At 40.3% G+C, this 23,149-nt stretch overlaps 1 protein-coding gene across 1 annotated transcript in view; it reads right to left on the bottom strand.

Moving 5' to 3' along the window:
* ADGRV1 (adhesion G protein-coupled receptor V1) overlaps nt 1–23,149 on the bottom strand; it is a 541,233-nt gene that overhangs the window by 314,959 nt on the left and 203,125 nt on the right. The window contains exons 71-77 of the mRNA XM_010807603.4: nt 21,913–22,056; nt 18,939–19,113; nt 15,649–15,784; nt 13,035–14,140; nt 9,209–9,326; nt 8,094–8,265; nt 408–650 (exon numbers count right to left, since the gene is read on the bottom strand). Coding sequence (XP_010805905.2) covers nt 408–650; nt 8,094–8,265; nt 9,209–9,326; nt 13,035–14,140; nt 15,649–15,784; nt 18,939–19,113; nt 21,913–22,056 — 2,094 coding nt within the window. The remainder of the gene's footprint in view (nt 1–407; nt 651–8,093; nt 8,266–9,208; nt 9,327–13,034; nt 14,141–15,648; nt 15,785–18,938; nt 19,114–21,912; nt 22,057–23,149) is intronic.

The following is a 23,149-nucleotide window of genomic DNA, read 5'->3' as shown; positions in this document are numbered from 1 at the left end:
AAATCAGAACAAAGACCCATACTTTTTGTTTCTGGTCTTACCCAGTTACATCCTGAAGAAATTTTAAATCTCTACAGATTTTTTTCACTTAGGTCATGTTTTAAAGTGATAGTCTTTTGTCTTTTTGTTTCTTTTGGAAAAGCTGATTATACAATGTATGTAAGACATTTTGCATTGCATAATCAACTTTTCCAAAAGAAACAAAAAGACAATAGACTATCATTTTAGAACATGACCTAAGTGAAAAACATTGAACTGTGTCAAAGATAAAGCTTAATGTAATAAACATAATGTGAATTATGATGGTATCATCAGAAAATAGTATATCAAATCTTCTCTGCTTCATGACACATGCCATAGTTAAAGAAGAAGAGCTTCCTGTGTGTTAATACCTGCTCCCTGCTTACCTGGGTACTGAAGTTAACAGACATCATTAGTCCTGCCCCATAGTCTCTGGCCACCTGCAGGCTAATGAGAGTGGCCTTCTTATGAGCCACCGGCAGTCGAGAACCCACAGAGAAGTACACGAGACTTGGAGGTTTATCACGCTGTAATAATTTAATCTGTGCAAATCTGGCACTATTGTTTAGAGCTGCTCCAGCTGTTACTTCATACAGTTCCACAAAAAAATGTATTTCACTTTGAGGTATCTGCCAATGAGTAAAAAAAAAGGGGGGGGGACGATAATTACAAATAGATTTCTATTTTAAAATAATTCTGACATTAAGAAATAGCATCATTCATACACACTATTACAGAAATAAATACACATTTAGAGATACAGTCTGTATAATTACAGAATTAAATTCTTACGTTAAATTACCATGAGATTTTTTTTTTTTTCCGGTCTTTCTTCAACACCTTTACTGTCTCTGGGAGAGCATCTTACTAGAAAATCAATGTCAGGAGATAATCTATGCATAAACTTCAATAAACAAAAGGATACACAAAGTATAATTCACACAATGAAAATGTTATCCAGTAGTTAAAAAGAATGAACTATTTCAATATTTTTCAACGTGGATGGATCCAAAAACATGACAATGAGTAAAAGAAATCAAGTTCGATAATGATATACATGCCATGCTACAACAAATGGAAAGTTTTTAATTACATAAAGCTTACTACATCTTGTTACTGGATACACATTTCGCTGAAGGGTAAAAAAGAAAACAAGACATAAAAGAAAACAAGACACCAGGACAGTAGTGATCTCAGCTGGAGGGGTGGCCCTGAGGGTAGGGCAGGGTGTGGAGCTGAAAAAACAGGACAGGGGAGAAAGCAGCTTCAGTTCTGTAAGGTTTCATTGTTAAAGGTTTTATATAAATTGGCCAAATATTGATGGGTTAATTTAGTGGTCTCAGGCATTATTAAAAATTTCCCTAAATTCAGTATCAAGAAATCTAAATTTAGTCCGTTGGTTATGCTTTGGTCATGTTTTCCCTCGGTTCTGTGTCAACAATCTCAGATAATTTATTTTCTAAAGCCTGCATTCAATTCTGTAACATACTGTTAATCACCTGTTTTTACTTATTTTCTCTTACATAATAATTAAGAAATCTTAGCATCATTTTTAGCTTCCTAGCATAGCTCCAAGAAGCTAAGCTGATGCATTTTCAACTGTGTGTTTCACTGTCTAACTTGATATAACGCATCCTTCTTTTCTATCAGCAAGGATCTTAGTAATAGTTTGTTTTGTGATCACTTTAATGAGAATCATTATGTCATGAAACAATACAACAAATTCTTCAGTAATATTCAAAATGATTTATATCTTAGTAGCACAGAAAATGAACCGAATCTCTTTTTATTGTCTGAAGAAACATATTTCGTTTTCATGTGATATAGATATTTTTTATTTTGCTGATTAACTCTCAATAAATGTTGAAATGAAGGTAAATATGTTTTCCCCGCTTTTGGCAACTAAATTGGTATACAATAAATGGCAGCAGTTGAAAAGTATAGGTAACTATATTCAACAACTATTATTCTCTAATGGCCAATGAGCTTGAGTTCACAATAATTTCATTTCACTAAGAACTTCAGAATATTACATTTCAACAAACTCTTGCCTTTTCTTCAGTACAGTATTTCTTCTCATTGTGATGACGATTAAAACATTACTTATAACTACTCTGAGTCAAAAAATATGTTGTAATCTAAGTAGGGAACCATAGAAATTGAACAATAGTACAGATGGGTGCCAACACATAATTAGAAGAGACAAAAGGAATCTTTCAGTCTAACAACAGAATACTCTGTTCAAAGACTATGCCTAAAGTATACTGGGAAAGCAAAACTCACAGATGGTTATCTGAACCTCTCTGGACCTAAATATGACTGGAGACCTCACAAGAACTCAAGTTCCTTCCCTAGTTAGGTCAGCAGCATTCCAAGATGATCTTTTGCCCAACTAGTATAAAATAATTTTTTTGTGGGCCCAGACCTGCTCAGAAGCAAGTAAAGTAATAAATAAGCAAGATCTTACTTAAATAGTTCTTAAAGAAATATGTGCAACAAATGTTTCAACAATCTGCTTAGTTTAAATGGACTTTGTGGGTTAAGAAATGCATCCTAAGTTTATTAACTATGACCTTCATACATTTTGCCAATATAGACCATATGATAGAACCATAAGATACCCAGCAGAGAAAGAGTGCATGAACTGGAATTCAAAAGATGAATTCTAATCTTTACTGAGTAATCAACCTGGGGAAAGTTACTTAAGTTCTTTATAAATTGAAAATAAAAAAACTGAATGACTATAGGAATGATAATTAGAGATACGGACACGACTGAGCGACTGAACTGAAGACTAGAAAAACATTACGTTGAGCATCGGGAGACAGGCTGAACTTAGGAAAAACCGCCGTCAGTCAGAGGTGCTACTCCACAGATGAAAGCATGCATTGTGTTAACTGTATTGTGTTGTCACTCACCTACTACTAGTGTTGATGTGGCTACTACTCGGCTCCACTCCCATCCATTCTGAATAGCAGCAATACCAAGCCACCCTATGAAGAGCCAACTCCTTGCTGAGAACCATGTGAAATACCTCTCATTCATTATCTCGTTTAATATAACGGCCCTGTTATTAACTCCACCAAGTCTGAGAAGCTCAGGAAACCTTAGCAACTTGTCTGATGTCACAAGCTATTTAGTGAAAGAGTCAAAATTTGAACCCAGGTCTTCTACCATCTTATGTATGCACCTAACAGAAGCAGAAGATATTAAGAAGAGGTAGCGAGAATACACAGAACTATACAAAAAAGATTTTAATGACCAAGATAACCACGATGATGTGATCACCCACCTAGAGCCAGACATCCTGGAATGCGAAGTCAAGTGGGCCTTAGGAAGCATTACTATGAATAAAGCTACTTGGAGGTGAAGGAATTCCAGCTGAGCTATTTCAAATCCTAAAAGATGATGCTGTGAAAGTGCTTCACTCAGCACGCCAGCAAATTTAAAAACTCAGCAGTACACAGGACTGGAAAAGGTCAGTTTCATTCCAATCCCAAAGAAGGGCAATGCCAAGGAATGTTCAAACTACCACACAATTGCACTCAATTCACATGCTAGCAAGGTAATGCTCAAAAGTCTCTCAAGGTAGGCTTCAACAGTATGTGAACCAAGAACTTCCAGATGTACAAGCTGGATTTAGAAAAGGCAGAGGAACCAGATTAAAACTGACAATATTTGCTGGATCATGGAGACAGCAAGAAAATCCAGAAAAACATCTACTTCTGCTTCACTGACTATGCTAAAGCCTTTGACTGTGTGCATCACAACAAACTGTGGAAAATCCTTCAAGTGATGGGAATAACAGACCACCTTATCTGCCTCCTGAGAAATCTGTATTCAGGTAAAGAAGCAACAGTTAGAACCGGACATGGAACAATGGACTGGTTCCAAATTGGGAAGAGTACATCAAGGCTGTATATTATCACCCTGCTTATTTAACTTTTATGCAGAGTACATCATGTAAAATGCCAGGGTAGATAAAGCACAAGCTGAAATCAAGATTGCCAAGACAAATATCAATAACCTCTGGTATTCAGATGACACCACTCTCATGGCAGAAAGCAAAGAGGAACTGAAGAGCCTCTTGATGGTGGTAAAAGAGGAGAGTGAAAAAGCTGGCCTAAAACTCAACATTCAAAAAACTAAGATCATGGCATCTGGTCCCATTACTTCATGGCAAATAGATGGGGAAAAAAAATGGAAACAGTGACAGACTTTATTTTCTTGGGCTCCAAAATCACTACAGACAGTGACTGCAGTAATGAAATTAAAAGACACTTGCTCCTTGGAAGAAAAACTATGACAAACCTAGACAGCATATTTAAAAACAGAGACATTACTTTGCTGACAAAGGTCCATATAGTCAAAGCTATGGTTTTTCCCGTAGTCATATATGGTAGTGAGAATTGGACCATACAGAAGGCCGAGTGCCAAAGAATTGATGCTTTCGAACTGTGGTGTTGGAGAAGATGCTTGAGTGTCTCCTGGACAGCAAGGAGATCCAACCAGTCAATCCTAAAGGAAATAAATCCTGAATGTTCATTGGAAGGACTGATGCTGAAGCTGAAACTCCAATAGTTTGGCCACCTAATGCGAAGAACTGACTCATTGGAAAAGACCCTGAAGCTCGGAAAGATTGAAGGCAGGAGGAGAAGGGGACGACAAAGGAAGAGATGGTTGTACGGCATCACCAACTAAATGGACATGAGTTTGAGCAAATTCCAGGAGATGGTGAAGCCTGGCGTGCTGCAGTCCATGGGGTCACAAAGAGTCAGACACAACTGAGCACCTGAACAACAACAAAACTGAAGATGTGGGAGACATACTGGAGGAAGTGATATTTTCATTTGTCCTTAAGGGAGAGGTAGGAAGTGTTGAGTTGTGGGGCTTGAGGAAGGCATAAGACTATTTGGACAAATGCAGAGAGGAGGACTTAAACGTTATCAGGTAGAATAACATGACCAAAAGTTTTGAATATTGAAATTTCAGTTCCTTTTCTTCAGGGCAATAGAAAGCATAGCAACTGATCAAACTCCCACTCCAGAAAAGCAAAATATAATATTTGTATAAATTAGGAGTTTGGGATTAGTACATATGCACTACTATACAGAAAACAGGTATATAGGACCTACTGTATGGCACAGAGAATTATACTTGTTACCTTGCAATACCTAAATGGAAAAGAATATGAAGGCAAATACACACACACACACACACACACACGTATGTTATTGTTTAGTTGTTTATTCATGTCCAGCACTTTGTGACCCCATCAGGTGGCTCTGTCTGTGGAATTCTCCAGGCAGGAATACTGGAGTGGGTTGCCATTCTCTTCTCTAGGGCATTTTCCTGACCTAGGGATAGAACCCAGTTCTCTAGCAATGAATGTGGATTCTTTACCACCTGAGCCATCAAGGAAGCCCACATGTACATATAAACTAACACATCACTGTACATTAAGTATATTTCAATTTCAAAAATTTTTTAAATGAAATTCTTGGATAAAAAGTCAGTGGGAACCCAATATTTTAAACTTGTTTTCTAGCTCCATCACTACCAAGATGGTTCACAGCCACAGCTGTGTCAACCATCAACTCTCATGCCTATCTCCAGAACAAAGACTCAGATCTCTGAAACGCTGATGAAAGAAATCAAATCCTTGGATGTCTTAGAGCAGAAAAAATCAAGATGGCTCTAAAACACAGGTTATTGCTATAAAGCAAATAAGTATCCAGAGATGTTAAAGCAATATGAAGAGACACAAGGGTAGCTTAGTAGATCTTTCAGTGTCTATGATATGACTATTGAAGAAGAATTGGGCATCAGAGGATGAGATGGCTGGCAGGCATCACCAATGCAATGAACATGGACTTGGGCAAACTCCGAAAGATGGTGAGGGACAGGGAGGCTTGGTGTGCTGTAGTCCATGGGGTTGCAAAGAGTCAGACACAACTGGGCAACTGAACAATAAGAAAAGCAAAAATAAAAGTATTTAGTAAGCAATTAAAATTAGATGAATTTGAATCTATAACATAATGGTACTTAAAGGTGAAAAATTATGGCAATGTATTTTTTTAAATGGTTAAAATGAAAAATGTGAGTGTAATAGTGTATAATTAATATTTTATTAGTTTTAATGTATAGGGTAATGTTAGCATATCAATAAAGTTATGCCTTTAATTAAGTATATATTGATTTATTAGTAAATGGTAAACATTCTCTGTGCATGTATGTAGGAAGGAGTTAATAAAAAATGCTAGTAAGACAATCATTTCTATAAAAAATACAAATTGTACCAAAAATAGGAATAAATTTTTAGGACCTGTGAAATGCATGCAAATGAAAACATGTCAGAAGTTAAAGAGTACTTCATACAGAAGGTGAAAGATGATGCAATTTTATGTTCATTCAAATACGATAGAACGGATGAACTGGAAAGATGCACTAAGATCACAAATTTGTTATCTCATTTCTTTTCAATTTGTGCCACGTTCCTTAGCATGTGGGACCTTACCTGGGATCAAACCCATGGACCCTGCATGGGAAGGCAGAGTCTTAACCACCAGACTGCTGAGGAAGTCCCTGTTATCTCATTTTTTATGAAGTAGAGCCTCCAGCTTGCCCTCACAAATATAACAAGATATTACCAAGGCAGGTCTATCTTTTTTTTTTTTTTAATTTCAGGTCTATCTTTTCAGTGCCCCTATAGACTGGCTTAATGTTTGACAGTGACAGGGCAAGGGTTAAGGTGAAGCGGCACTGCAAGATTTAAAGAACAAATCACTCTGTGGAAAATGCATGGTGCTGAAATCATTAACTTGTAAAGCATGAACTTAAAAAAACATGTTGATCTCACAAGCCACGTCATAAAGAGGTTCTCAATCCACTGTCCAGCAATTCTCATTTGAAACAGCTTCAGACAAGCATTAGGATCTGTGGTCCTAACAAAGAACAAAGTGGTGATAACCAAGTAACCTGAAGTGATCTGAGATGAGTGGTCTTTCTCTTCTGCAACCATCAAAATTCCTACAATTCTGGGACAATATGAAACTATGTATTACTGTAACCTTAGAGAACATCAATACAACTGCTTCAGAAATTCTCAGAAAGTAGAAAACCAAGTAGACAAAAAAAAATGAATGAAGAGTTAAATCTACAAGATTATTATTTAGAAGGGGTTTAACTACAGCTACCCATTTGGAAATAATTTTATTTGTGCAATGCTTTTTGTGCTGTTTAAAGTTTTTGGCATGTACAAAAAAATCATGATACTTTTGAACATTCAAAATATTATGGCTAGTTTTGCATTAAATATTTGAGTTTAATAAACTAAGTGGTAGACAAGGAACAAATGCTACTGAGTGATCCTTGGACATTAAAGTATCATAGAATAGTCATTTTTAAAAAGTGACACATGATTACTAAATGACTAAAACTCTGTTAGAGCCTCAGCGGCCAATACCATTTGAATAATGCAGATTCCATTAGAATGAGGAGAGGAACCCTGGCTCCTGGGGGTCATGTGCAACATGAACCAATAGAAATTGATCCAAAGACTCAGTGAGCATGGCCTCTGTGCCCTTTGGTAGATCAGAGCTGACCTCCCTAACTAAATGGATGGTGAATGAGAGAACTTTCATGTTAAGGATGAAATCTGTGAATACAATACAATGTAACCAAATCTATAGACATGATAAAAGGAAAAGAACTAAACATTCAGAGTAATCAGAAATAATACTAATCGGGCTGAAAATGACTCAAGGAACCGTTTACCCGTGAGCAGGTGGGCCAGGAAGGATCTTGGAAATGACAAGAAATAGAAAGTAAAAAACTGATGGGCTTTTCCATTACTGAGATACAAGTGACTTACAATATATATAAGTCTCAGGTGTACAACCGATGAGCTTATTTACAGAAACTCAAAGAGACTCAGACGTTGCAGCTAGGCGGACGCAAAGACTCTCCACGTAATGTATGCACGTATACGTGTCAACAAAGTAGCTTGAAAACGAGTAATTCTAAAGAAGTACAATCAGCGTTCTACCACACCGGGCCTCATTGTTTCTTACCTTTCCAGGCTTGAGCTCAATGCTGATGAAGCACTCTGTTTGACCTGCTCTGCAGACAGTGGTCCCTGATACAGACAGAAGCTCATCCGCCAGGTTCACACCATCTTTCTGGAGCACAGCAGCTGTTTTGTTAAATGTGACTCGCCAAAAGACCTCGACATCTTCAAAGGCTCTAGGAACAAAGAAAAACCTATGCCAGTGCAGTCACAGATTGCATTATTCCTGACGCTAATGTAGAATATATTACCATTACGTCTGGAGTGAACCTCTTCATCCAATACCAGCATTCTCTCTCCCACTGATAATGTTGAAAATAACCAGTTCTGCCCACTACAGTTAAGAAATTAAGGCCAGAGTTTACGTGGCATTCTTTGACCACACTCCATTCAGTAACGGTTAAGTACTTATTGAAATATAATTCTGGATACTATGTACCAGAAATATGAAAATAAAAATTATAGAGAACCATTGCCTTGAAGTAAACATTCCTCATTTGTCTTTTAACAAGAATCTTTCTAAAGGAAAAACACTACTGCTAAAAATGGTCGTTACTATAAAAGACAAGAGATGATCTATCCTTTCTGACAATATTTAGACACAAAATGGAAAAGGTAACACTGACACACGCAACGGTGTGCATCCCAAGTGCCCGTACATCATGAACACGCTGATGTGCGCTATACTGTATTAAGTTGTAAGCAAAATACTGGAACTCTAAATCTTCCTAAATAGTAAATGGTTGTATACGCAGCGTGACAGAGAATAGTAAACATGATGAAGCAATGACTGACATAATCTGACATCTGTATGGTACTTCACAAAGTACTAAATGTTCAAGGCAGCCCTAATCAGGGCTCAGTCACGTCCGACTCTTTGCAACCCCATGAACTATACCCTGCCAATCTCTTCTGTCCATGAGGTTTTCCAGTCAAGAATACTGGAGTGGGTTGCCATTTCCTACTCCAGAGAAACTAGAGTATTTGAACACTGACATCAAATTCCGCATCACTTTCTTCTATCAACATTTCATCCTGCTTCTACCATTTTATAAATGCAAATTAAACACCATGTAGACACACAGGATGTTATGTCTTCTACATAGATACAAACAAAACCTGTTTGGCTGCCTTGTAACAGTAAGATGCAGACTGCTCGTCTCAGTTTCTTCACCCAGCTCCAGTCTACTCTGGGACTCCTCACTGAATCCTATGATGCCATTGTGAAGATCACTCCCTGAAAAGAAAAATAGAAGATGATGATATACCAAAGACTTTAAAAGATCTCTGTTTCCCCCATCTATCCAGCTCAGATGGTATAAAAGTGAGAAGTTCACAAGTGAACAGGGCAGGCAGGAGCTACAACTTTTAAAAGATCTTTACCCAAAACAGACAAGAATCAAAATGATCACATCAAGGTAGTTGACACTGTGAGAGCAAAGGACCAAAAGAAAGCAAGCATCAAAGCCTGCTGCCCACACCGATACACGCTCATCTCTCTCTGATGAGGCTCTGCTCTTTATTTCAGTCCTTGATACTGCTGTTTAAAGTCAGCACATCCTGATAGAATATAAGTTCTACTGAGTAGCAATTGTTTTCTTTAGTGCTGTATCCCTCGTACCAAGAACAGTGTCTAATAAATATTTACTGAATACGTGACCTTCATCTGATTAGTTTACTTCCCTATAAGAAAGCTGACCAAAAGACCACTGATGTTAAACATTTGATTATTTTCCCCAGAGAAAAACGGAATTATTAACGAACTCTTGGGAATCTCAGAGTAAAAGAAAACTCCTCCGAGCAACTCTTGAGGTTGGAGGCGCCATCATACTACACAACTGTGTCAAAAACTGGAACAAACCCACAGCCCACACCATGCTGAAGTAGTCACCCCAAACCCTGGCCAACACATAAGCTAGCTTCTCAGACAAGAGACATTATCGGTAAACAGCTCCTGCTGCTTTCTATTTCTCAAGAAGCCAGTTTTGCAAAGTGATCCTAAAAGCAATGACCCAGCGGAATCAGCCTCAAAAACCACTTGTACCCATCACCCTGAAACCTGAAACTCCAAGCAGACAGAACTTCTGCAAGGAAACAGAAAACTACGATCTGTCTCCCAAGTGTGAGTAAATGTGGAGCCTGCAGCTTAGGGACACGCAGATGATGGACCACTCTTGTTCTGGTGCCTCGTGGGTGTTTTGTCTCAACCATTGCCCATCCTCATCCTCACTAATCACAACTACGACTGCGTCTTAGTCCTGCATTGGGACCTGACCTTAAGTCTTTTTCTTCAGCAGCAATTCTTTTCTTGTCACTTTGAGTACGAATTTGGTCTCTCAATTAATAACAAACAGATTGTAACCATCTCAAAGCAGAACTTGCATTTTCTTTTTCAATGTAATAGTGACTAGCATGGTCTTAAGGAGTATAATACTTTCCTTGCAGCATCTACAATGATAAACTTCATGTCCAGTTTCTAGTAAGATGAATCAAGACTTCCAGAGTGCCAATGATCAGAAACAAAACTAAATAAACTATTTTCCCCTGATTTATCTTGAGCGTTTGTTCTAATATCTAAATGTGAAATGATTATGAAGGTTAAAGATAAGAGGAATCAGCAAAATTAATGATACAGTTAAAAGATAAATACTAATTTAAAATAAAAAGCCAGGTAAGGAGGATAAGACAGGAACATTCACAGACAGAGTAAGGGAACTCAGGGTATTTGACATGCAGAAGTGCTGATGAATTACACCACATGACTCTAAGAGGAGTCAATCATTTGCCACGTGTGTACGATGTTTTGTGTTAGGCAGAGAAGAAAAACATTAGAGAACTTCATTGAGGCTCATCTGACTGGTAAGTTAGGTTCAGAGCTGGTTGATGGGAATTGCCTGGTGAGTTAGACTCAGAGCTGACCTATGGGTAAGCACTGGTATGCCATACTGACATAGTATTAGTGAACCATGTTGGTATGCGTTGGTATGCCAAACTGACTGAGGAGCACGTCCATTCCAGTTGGAACACAGCTGCTGTCCTGAGTCCCTAAGGGACCCTAACCACCACCCTAACCAGTACAACATCTCCCCACGATCCAGTAACTAATGGAGTAACGCTTGGGAGAGCAAAAAGCCTCCATCAACTATTGTGATTGGTCTGTGCCTCTGTCAAACTACTTGCTAAATATTTTGACTGTCAACTCTGATCTTATTCAAATAAATATAACAAAATATCTATGTCATGGAATGGGGGAAGAAACTGTTGATTTAATTTTAAAAGAAATATATAGGTGGTATCAAGCTAATGTGAATCAAACTCAGTAAATAACTTGGAGAATTGAATCCGCATTTACAATATTCAATAAACTGGATGATTAGGAATAAATGATAATTCTAATTGGTATAATTTTGCAGGGTAACATAAATGGGATGATGTTGGGTATAAGAGGAAGTTACACAATTGCAAAATTATGACTGAATTATAACTGAACAGCTAAAATGAAATTCTAGGAAACACCAAATCTTGCAAATGGAATATAAACATGTTTATTCTAAAAGTTTCCTTTTTAAAAAAAAAAAAAGAAACATAAAGCATAGACTGCTGCCGCTAGTTGCTGTTAAGTCACATCAGTCATGTCCAACTCTGTGTGACCCCTTAGACGGCAGCTCACCAGGCTCCCCCATCCCTGGGATTCTCTACGCAAGAACAGTGGAGTAGGTTGCCATTTCCTTCTCTAGTGCATGAAAGTGAAAAGTGAAAGTGAAGTCGCTCAGTCGTGTCTGACTCTTTGCAACCCCGTGGACTGCAGCCTACCAGGCCCCTCCATCCACGGGATTTTCCAGGCAAGAGTACTGGAGTGGGTCGCCAGTGCCTTCTCCAAGAGCACAGACACTAAATGATTTAATCAGGGCCTCTGAATTAATGGTTGAGCTAAGTCAAAATTATATACTTCATGATTTTTAATTTTCTTTCCACTATACTGTTCTATTATAGTGCCATCTGAAACTCTAAAACACTGTGTAAAACTCATTAATGTTTATACAAAAGGGTAGACCAGGTAAGAATCATGAGCTAGCCTTGTCAATATTCTAATTAGCATAAGTTTATTGACAGGTTGAGCTAATCCACTTAAAGAAATACAGTATGATTTCAGAGGAAAATTGCAAATCATCACTAAAAAATTTTCAAACATGCACATATATACAACACACACATTCCCAATAGTACAAACGTTATATAAACTACATTGGTTCAAAAGCAGAACAAAAGGGAATAGTTATAATCTCTTTCCCAACAGATACAAAGAATTTTCTGACAATGACATCTTAGACTTTGCAACGGATTAATAAAAGTGGTTGGGAAATTCAGAATGAGATTTCAAAACAGGACAGGCAATCATGTTGGGGTGATTAAATTAGGTATTTTCCAGAAGACATACATGAACTTAAGCATTTTTAAGGGTTTCTGTATATTGTGGAAGTACAGATGTATAGAATGTTTAGTTAGCTCTGAGCTAAGTGACATTTACAGTCCGTTAAACTCTAGCCTGGCATCTCAGAACAATGTGATGAGTTTTGTTAGGGTTTCATGCCACCAGAAAACAAAGTTTTAATGATTCACTATGAGTGATTTTCCTGGTGGCTCAGACGGTAAAGCGTCTGCCTACAATGAAGGAGACCCAGGTTCAATCCCTGGGTTGGGAAGATCCTCTGGAGAAGGAAATAGCAACCCACTCCAGTACTCTTGCCTAGGAAATCCCATGGATGGAGGATCGTGGTAGGTTACAGCCCATGGGGTCGCAAAGAGTCAGACACGACTGAGCAACTTCTATGGAATCTATGAGTGATTCAAGTAATTCACCTTCTTAAATTAAAGCTAGAATAATCTTATTACAAATTCTGTACCACAAAGGCACATGTTTAACCCCATCACTCCAAATATATACCTGTAATAATGATCATGGCAAAATCTGCAAAGCCAGCGTCATCCTCTCCCTTCACGATCTGTGCTCCCCCTTGTGGGTCTGTGAGAAACACGTAGAAGAATTCCTGTCCCTCGGGATCACCATCATCCAGAATTGCAATCGACACTTTACGTTCTCTTTCTCCATCTACAAACGCAAGGATGAGAGTCTGCGCTTTAAAATCTTCTTCTTCGGTTGCCCATGTCAGGTTGGAAATCCCATGGCGGTCAGGAAAGGGCAGTGTGTTTGGTTCCTTCTGAGCAGATCTTTCACCAAAAGTTCTGACTGTTACGCTGACATTGCCAGCAGACCCGCCAGTTCTCCGGACAAGAACCTCTGCAGCGTTCAACGTGCCATTCTCCATTTCCTCTTCGATGTAAACAACAGGGGGCCCAAGACTAAATGTCCCATGAACGGAGGTATCTGTAGTTACAGTGGCCGCGTTAGGCTTCTCAGATGTGGCAGAGGTCCCAGCAAGGGTGACAAGGTTCTCAGGGATGGGAGGTACGCCAGCCACCTCTGTGACCACAGCGACCACTTCGGTGGGCTGTGGAATGGCAGTAATCTCGGTTGTGTCGGGGTGTGTGGTGGCAGAGTCGGTTTCCAGAGGAAGGGCTGTGTCCACTGCTGTGGTCACAGCTGTCTTGGTGAAAGAAGTATCCGTTCCTGCCAAGTCATCATTATCCAATATTGTGATCACTGCCACGCTGAAATCTTGATTCAGGCGTGGTCTCCAATTAGCATCAAATTTTGGCAATCCTTGAATTTCCACTGAAGTTAAATTAATGTAAAAAATTTCTTCTATCTCAGGAAGCTCATCATCAATAATAATTATTTCAAAATCAACCTCAACTTGGAATTTTTGGAAAAGCAGTTCCCCGTTCTGAACAGGCTCAAAGTCTTTCTGGGGCTTTGCCCTCCCTGCAGCTGTCTGATAGGAAACTTTAATAAGCTCCCCGTGGAATCCAAACAGTCTTTGTACATGTAATCTGATCATCTGTGTATCCTCCGACACGATGATATTTCTTGAACTGGGCGAAAACTGAAAGACTCCCATTGGTTCAATTTCAGCAACAGTGAAACCTGACCTGGGGGTAAAAAAAATTAAACCATGAGAGAACTGATAAAAAAACAGGGCTACCACTTGCAGAGAGTCATCTTTCACACGTGGAAGATGCTGCTCATGAGGGCGTCTTAAAAATGACATGCCCTTTCAAATTCCGTAAAACCCTACTAACTTATTGATGAATAGACCAGAGCACAAGAAATGAACCGACAGGAGCTGCGGTGGCAGGTGACAGGACCTAACAAGTGTTAGCAAGCTGAGGCGCTCAGAGGCCTCTGGCCTGTTTCTCCAATCACCCCACAGCAGCTCTTTGAAGGATCTGAAATGGCAGGTTCTCTCTCATGATCAGCACACCGGGGACCAAAATCAAAGTCTCACAGTCAGGATGTCGATCTACCAGGCAGGAAGAGTTGCCCCTCCTAGATGTAAAAAGCCTTGCTGGTTTCAACTGGCCAGAAATGGGACTGTTCTCTCACACAAATGTTGCTAAAATCTTATACATGAATTGGAAGAGTCATCCATGATTGATACTGATCTGTTCTTAGTGCTTTCATGTGGAATTCTGTGGGCTTCCCTGGTGGCTCAGCTGCTAAAGAATCCACCTGCAATGCAGGAGACCTGGGTTCGATCCCTGGGTTGGGAAGATCCCCTGGAGAAGGGAAAGGCTACCCTCTCCAGTATTCCGGCCTGGAGAATTCCATGGACTGTATAGTCCATGGGGTCACAATGAGTCAGACATGACTGAGAGACTTTCACTTCACTTCATGGAATTCTGTTGTGATTTAATCAGTTATCTCAGAAGTAACACCGGTAGCCCATCAGCCTAATCCAGACTAATCCATGTTAAATCAAAAGCCATACTGAATTACACCAACCAATATCTCCCATACATAAATGTGTAAACAAATATACTTGAACACGCACTGGTTTTGCCCACACACTTTTCCCAGTTTCCACATACATAAACTGAAGAATAGGAAGATTATGTAACTTGCCCAAAGTCACACAGCAAATAAGTGACTGAGGCAGGATTAAACCCAGGAGTCTGGCTGGCTTTAAGATCTGTTCTCTGCTGTTCTGATCAAGCCTATCCCACATATGAGAAAAGTCAACTGCTTTTGGCTGGGACATATTTACCTGAAAATATACGGGTATAAATTTAACTCAAAAGTCACAGTATAATCCTACTATGATTTCTTATTCTTACTCTTTGTCTCTAAGGAAAAGCAGGTATTTGGGGCTATCCTTTCAGAAGACAGTTCCCTTTTAAAATAGATGGCTTTGCCTTATGGTTCTTACTGGAGATGGTACCCCAAGCCAACATTCTCGAGTCAGAGGTCATGATAAACTCTCTTCATGCAAGCAGTGTGTGGTGTGGCATCTTTGGCATCCAGGCCATGTGTTGCTCTGAACTAAAACTGGTTTTGCCTTTGCTTCAAGGAGAAAAATCCTTCTGTCTTTTTTGTTTGAATCAGTAAATTCCAGCTTATCCCTCGGGGACTTTCTTGGCTGAAAATCAAGGGGTCTTACCGAAGCTGGGCCCCACCAGGGACACTGCTCTGCACTCCAGAGAGGTGAACGACAAAGGCCTCCAGCCGCCCAGGGCTTGGGTGTGTCCAAAGCAAGACTCTTTTACTTTCTTCTCCATGGGAAAAGGAAAGCCTCCCTGACAGGGAACAGGAAAAAGGAAGCAGGGTTTCATTTCTCTGAGTTCTTAAATTGGGATTCAACTCTTAAACATATAGTGAAATTTTTCCTTTTCCAAAATTCTATGACTGTCTACAAAAGGTAAAACATTTAAAAAGTCAGTGGTGGGGGCAGGGTGTAAATAAATTTAGAGGAAGCTCCGTAGACCACATAAACCTTGCCTTCAATCCTGTCTACTCTACAAGGTAGAAGTCAAACCATCCAACACTGGCATGTCACTGACCCTCACAGAACTAATGGTATAACTACAAAATAAAGTAGATAAATAACAGCTGCTTTACTGTCAGAAATATTCAGCTGAACACATACATAGATATAAGAGTGTGTCTTTTTTGATTATTGTATTGGGACTTCCCTATAGCTCAGATTAAATTGAAGAAAGTAGGGAAAACCACTAGACCATTCAGGTATGACCTAAGTCAAATCCCTTATGATTATGCAGTGGAAGTGAGAAATAGATTTAAGGGACTAGATCTGATAGAGTGCCTGATGAACTATGGACGGAGGTTCATGACATTGTACAGGAGACAGGAAGCAAGACCACCCTCAAGAAAAAGAAATGCCAAAAAGCAAAATGGCTGTCTGAGGAGGCCTTACAAATAGCTGTGAAAAGAAGAGAAGTGAAAAGCAAAGGAGAAAAGGAAAGATATACCCATTTGAATGCAGAGTTCCAAAGAATAGCAAGGAGAGATAAGAAAGCCTTCCTCAGTGATCAATGCAAAGAAATAGAGGAAAAGAACAGAAGGGGAAAGACTAGAGATCTCTTCAAGAAAATTAGAGATACCAAGGGAACATTTCATGCAAAGATGGGCTCAATAAAGGACAGAAATGGTAGGGACCTAACAGAAGCAGAAGATATTAAGAAGAGGTGGCAAGAATACACAGAAGAACTGTACAAAAAAGAGCTTCATGGCCCAGATAATCATGATGGTGTGATCACTCACCTAGAGAAAGACATCCTGGAATGTGAAGTCAAGTGGGCCTTAGAAAGCATCACTACGAACAAAGCTAACGGAGGTGATGGAATTCCAGTTGGACTATTTAAAAACCTAAAAGATAATGCTGTGAAAGTGCTGCACTCAATATGCCAGCAAATTTGGAAAACTTAACAGTGGCCACAGGACTGGAAAAGGTCAGTTTCCATTCCAATCCCAAAGAAAGGCAATGCCAAAGAATGCTCAAACTACTGCACAATTGCACTCATCTCACATGCTAGTACAGTAATGCTCAAAATCCTGCAAGCCAGGCTTCAGCAGTATGTGAACTGTGATCTTCCAGATGTTCAAGCTGGTTTCAGAAAAGGCAGAGGAGCCAGAGATTAAATTGCCAACATCCACTGGATTATCGAAAAAGCAAGAGAGTTCTAGAAAAACATCTACTTGTGCTCTACTGACTATGCGCTTTGATTGTGTGGATCACAATAAACTGTGGAAAATTCTGAAAGACATGGGAATACCAGACCACCTGACCTGCCTCTTGAGAAATCTGTATGCAGGTCAGGAAGCAACAGTTAGAACTGGACATGGAATAACAGACTGGTTCCAAATAGGAAAAGGAGTACGTCAAGGCTGTATATTTTCACCTTGCTTATTTAACTTATATGCGGAGTACATCATGAGAAACGCTGGGCTGGATGAAGCACAAGCTAGAATCAAGATTGCCAGGAGAAATATCAATAACTTCAGATATGCAGATGACACAACTCTTATGGCAGAAAGTGAAGAAGAACTAAACAGCCTCTAGATGAAAGTGAAAGAGGAGAGTGAAAATGTTGGCTTAAAGCTCAACATTCAGAAAACTAAGATCATGGCATCCGGTCCCATCACTTCATGGGAAATAGATGGGTAAACAGTGGAAACAGTGTCAGACTTTATTTTTTGGGGCGTGCAGCCATGAAGTTAAAAGATGCTTACTCCTTGGAGGGAAAGTTATGACCAATCTAGACAGCATATTAAAAAGCAGAGACATTACTTTGCCAACAAAGTCAAGGCTATGGTTTTTCCAGTAGTCATGTATGGATGTGAGAATTGGACTATAAAGAAAGCTGAGTGCCGAAGAATGGATGCTTTTGAACTGTGGTGTTGGAGAAGACTCTTGAGAGTCCCTTGGACTCAAGGAGATCCAACCAGTCCATTCTAAAGGAAACCAGTCCTGGGTGTTCATTGGAAGAACTGATGTTGAAGCTGAAACTCCAATACTTTGGCCACCTGATGTGAAGAGCTGACTCATTTGAAAAGACCCTGATGCTGGCAAGATTGAGGGCAGGAGAAGGGGACAACAGAGGATGAGATGGTTGGATGGCATCACGGACACAATGGACATGAGTCTGAGTGAACTCCGAGAGTCGGTGATGGACAGGGAGGCCTGGCGTGCCCTGGTCGACGGGGTCGCAAAGAGTCGGACACGACTGAGCGACTGAACTGAACTGAACTGATAGCTCAGATGGTAAAGTATCTGCCTGCAATGCAGGAGACCCAGGTTCGATCCCTGGGTCAGGAAGATCTCCTGGAGAAGGAAATGGCTACCCATTCCAGTATTCTTCCCTGGAGAACCCCATGGACAGAGGGGCCTCACGGGCTACAGTCCAAGGGGTTGCAAAGAGTCAGACATGACTAAGCGACAGACACACATGGGCCACATCAGGTCTTTAGAGTTACTTTTCACAAACTCCTCCTGTATAAACCTGGGGTTTCTCTGGTGGCTCAATGGTAAAGAATCTCCCTGCTATGCAGGAGATGTGGATTTAAACCCTGGATCAAGAAGATCTTCTGGAGTAGGAAATGGCAACCCATTCCAATATTCTTGCCTGGGAAATCCCATGGACACAGGAGCCTGGCAAGCTACAGTCCCTGGGGTAGCAACGAGTCGGACATGACAGCAACTAAACAACAACATGTTTAAACCGAGCAGGCTACTTATGACCATCATTTTCAGGTGAGGTATGACGTTGTTAATTTCAGTGCAATTCTGATCACTTAAATATGAGAAGACTGCATTAGAAGGCAAACAGCTAGCTCATTCACTGTCCAGAGTGAAGAGGATCCAAGAAAATAAGTGGCCAATGATACATTTCCATATTCTATAGACAAAATCCTAGAAAAGACACAACTCACCTACTTTGGGGGTCATGTTGCCAACAGTAGTGAATTCAGGGATTTCTGACCCAGGAACGTATCCAGCCGCCCAGGAAACCTTGAGAGAGCCATACGTGCCTCTCCTAGAAATCACAGCTTGGCTTGTCCCGGCAGCGATGTCCGTGAGTGGAAAAGCAGTAAACTCAAACCCAACCTGAGAGAAAACATGCTTAGAATATTTTCTTTTCTCTAAAGGTTCCTGTTTTCTGAGGAGTGGGTTAAAAGTCAACTTTCTGTTTGTTTACACAATATATTTCTTTGCTCTAAAATACTTTTGATTAAGAGTAGTATTTAAGAAATGGCACCTGAAATTTGAAAATGTATCCTATTTATAATTTTGATTATAGTTATAGTTTTTTTTTTATCAAAATGTGAATTCTGAATTAACAGTATCTAAAAATACAGTTGTAATTATGGTTAAATGAAAAGATTAAAAATAGCATTTTGATGACTTGCCATGGCTCTTTATATGGGACTATAAAGAAAGCTGAGCGCCGAAGAAATGATGCTTTTAAACTGTGGTGTTGGAGAAGACTCTTGAGAGTCTCTTGGACTGCAAGGAAATCCAACCAGTCCATCCTAAAGGAGATCAGTCCTGAATATTCATTGGAAGGACTGATGCTGAAGCTGAAACTCCAATACTTTGGCCACCTGATGCAAAGAGCTGATTCTTTGGAAAAGACCCTGATGCTGGGAAAGATTGAAGGCGGGAGAAGGGGACAACAGAGGATGAGATGGTTGTATGGCATCACCGACACAATGGACATGAGTTTGAGTAAACTCCAGGAGTTTGTGATGGACAGGGAGGCCTGGCATGCTGCAGTCCATGGGATCACACGACTGAGCGACTGAACTGAACTGATGGGTCTTTATAAACTGTTTTGTTTAAAACTAAACTTTGACTTCTTTCTGAAATACAACAATAAATTTATAAAGTGAGCACCATGAACTAGATTTTCTATTAAGGATTTTTTCAGACTTTGATTCAATTTAATATCTTTTTTTGAGGATCAGACAGCTTCAAAGATTTTTTTAAATAATGGTATTTTTCATCCACATAAAGTAAGATCTGGTTTTCAGGGCCACCCTTCCCAGAGTACCCCAGGATTTATAGATAAAATAAGTTCTGGCCAGAGAATAGAAATAAAAGCAGACTCCTGGCTTCACGCTACTATTTGGACAACTTAGTTTACCTCTTCTGGTCCCAATATCCATCGGTTTGGGACACCATGGGATCGACAGTTCTATATTAAGACTCATTCTCCCCATTTTAAATTGGACTGGAGAGGAGCAGAAAAGCGTAAGACAGGGCCACAGGACGGCTTCTGAAGGCACAGAAAAGAAAACCAACAACTTCAACTTGACACCCGTCTAGATTCCCTATTACAGCAAGCCTTCTGCTTAGCAACTGCCAAAATCTGTAGTGTATGTCAGCTCGTGCTCGCTACATGGTTAAAGGCTGTTTGAAAGTATCCTAGCAACATCACATGTGTGCACACCCACACACATACACACACACTCAAATACTGGTAAGGAGTATAGAAGGATACACCACGGACAGTAATACCCTATGACTGGCTGTGATCTAGCCCAGTGACACAGTGTTGTGACAACAAGCAGAGACAAGGAGCAGAAAATAATTCACTACACCAAATGAATGGTTCAGGTTGAAAGGAATCTTTGTTATAACGACCTACGAACAAAAGAAGATAAAACGTCAAAGCATTATACGCTAAAATCTCACTCCCTCTTGAACAGAGGAGCTGCAGACAAAAACCATCCCGCTCAGTTATTTTTAACGCTGTGGGTTCCACTTTAGGGGCAAAGCAGATTCATACCCGGGGAAGCAGCAGCCCAGGAGGTAGTAACTTGAAGACCATCCCCTTTATGGCCACAGACCCTGTTAATAAGCCGTTGGCCAGGCCTTAACTCTCCTGCCTCGAGTGTCTATCTGGACAGACGTCATGCCCACTTCCTGGTCAAGCTGAAGGAGCCCCCACCAGAGGGAGTGGGATGCAGGCTGGCATCTTCTCACGGTTTATAAAACACACATGGTACCACAGCCAGAGACAGCAGCCCTGTCTTGTTCCCACACTGACAGAACTGGCCTACGCAGGAAGCAAAGCCCTCAGGGCATTCTTTGTTCTCAAGTGAATTATGAAGAGATTGGGGAACAATCTTCCCTAAAATGAACTTAGGCAGAAGATTCAAACCCCTAAGGGTGCCACTAGCATTCATCTACATCAGCACAAGCTTCAGAGAAGGCGATGGCACCCCACTCCAGTACTCCTGCCTGGAAAATCCCATGTACGGAGGAGCCTGGTGGGCTGCAGTCCATGGGGTCGAGAAGAGTCGGACACGACTGAGCGACTTCACTTTCACTTTTTACTTTCACACATTGGAGAAGGAAATGGCAACCCACTCCAGTGTTCTTGCCTGGGGAATCCCAGGGACGGGGGAGCCTGGTGGGCTGCCGTCTATGGGGTCGCACAGAGTCGGACATGACTGACGCGACTTAGCAGCAGCAACACAAGCTTGCCACAGTAAAAAGAGCCCCACGGATTAAATGTTCACAATGTCAGTAAATGAGAAAGTCTGAAATATTAATTGATGCTTCATTCTAATTTTAACTTTTTAGCATAAAATACCTCAATATTAAATACTCATTATGGGGAAAAAAACAAGTTTTGACTCCAGGTGACCGTTATTTTTAAAATTCTATACTTTACATTCTACAAGATACAGACTTTTTTAAACTCAAAAAAGGAGATATGGTTTTCCACCTACTGACAAAAATTGCCGAATTCTTTTCATATAGGGTATCCATAATGCTTAAATTTGATATTCATAGGATTACATAGATTTAAGAAATCAAACTCTAAGAATCTTAGTCCCTTCTGTAAGAGTGGCCCTCTAGTGGTTCTGGGGGAGTACCACACCCTGTGCCAAGTACCTGAGAATTGGCAGCTTTCTCTGGAACTGGAAGGACGGCGGATTTTGCTTCCTGGAGAATTTTGGGCACGCCATAGAAACTTCCACCAACAAGCATCACGGTCACCAGCTGTAAGGTGAAATTCGAGCCCAGAGGTAGGAAGACCTATAAACAGTGTAAGTGACTTTTTATTAGCAAATAATAATTTTCAAAGAAAAATACTGACATGTGATGTGAGTCATTATTACTTGCCTCATTTTGTATCAGTTTCATCAATATATGCCCTTTCCCCCACATTATAAAACAAAGGCCCATGATGAAGACTTTTAGGCTAAGAGTGAGAGTCAAATATTATTTTTAAAAATACCCAAAATTTTCAAATTCACTGTCTATGCCTGTGCATGCTGTGCTTAGTCGCTCAGCTAAGTGTCCAACTCTTTGCAACCTCATGGACTGTAGCCCGCCAGGCTCCTCTGTCCATGGGGATTCTCCAGGCAAAATTACTGGAGTGGGTTGCCATGCCCTCCTCCAGGGGAATCTTCCCAACCCGGGGATAGAACCCAGGTCTCCTGCATTACAGGCAGATTCTTTACCATCTGAGGCACCAAGGAAGCCCAAGAATACTGGAGTGGGTAGCCTGTGCCTTCTCCAGGGGATCTTCCCAACCCAGGAATCGAACCCAGGTCTCCTGCATTGTGGGCAGATTCTTTACCAGCTGAGCCACCAAGGAAGCCCAAGAATACTGCAGTGGTAGCCTATCCCTTTTCCAGGGAATCTTCTAGACCCAGAAATTGAAGCAGGGTCTCCTGCACTACAGGAGGATTCTTTACCAGCTGAGCTACCAGGGAAGCCTGGATGACCTGAAGAATGATGAGAATCCCAGGAGTCTCAGTGATAGAATCACGTGTTCCAGGAATGGAGAGAGCACAGTGGTGAAAAGTGTCAGCTTCTAAAACCAGCAAAACTCACTTTCTCCTTCTTCACTGGGTAGGAACTAAGAACTCTAATGACATTTACTCAAAACAGATAATGATTTAGGTACACTGATTATCCGAATATTTTGGACAAGTAAAAACTTCTAACACCATATATTAGACTACCAATTTTCAAAGTTTTAGAATCCAACAAAATAGGGAAATCCTGAATTTGAAAACTTGTATTACTTTACAGTGGAGAAGGAGATGGTAACCTATTCCAGTATTTTTACCTGGAGAATCCCATGGACTGAAGAGCCTGGCAGGCTACGGTCCTTCCACGG

Source organism: Bos taurus, chromosome 7, assembly GCF_002263795.3.
Source record: "Bos taurus isolate L1 Dominette 01449 registration number 42190680 breed Hereford chromosome 7, ARS-UCD2.0, whole genome shotgun sequence".
In the NCBI taxonomy this organism is placed as follows: domain Eukaryota; kingdom Metazoa; phylum Chordata; class Mammalia; order Artiodactyla; family Bovidae; genus Bos; species Bos taurus.
This window is presented reverse-complemented; position numbering and strand designations above follow the sequence as displayed.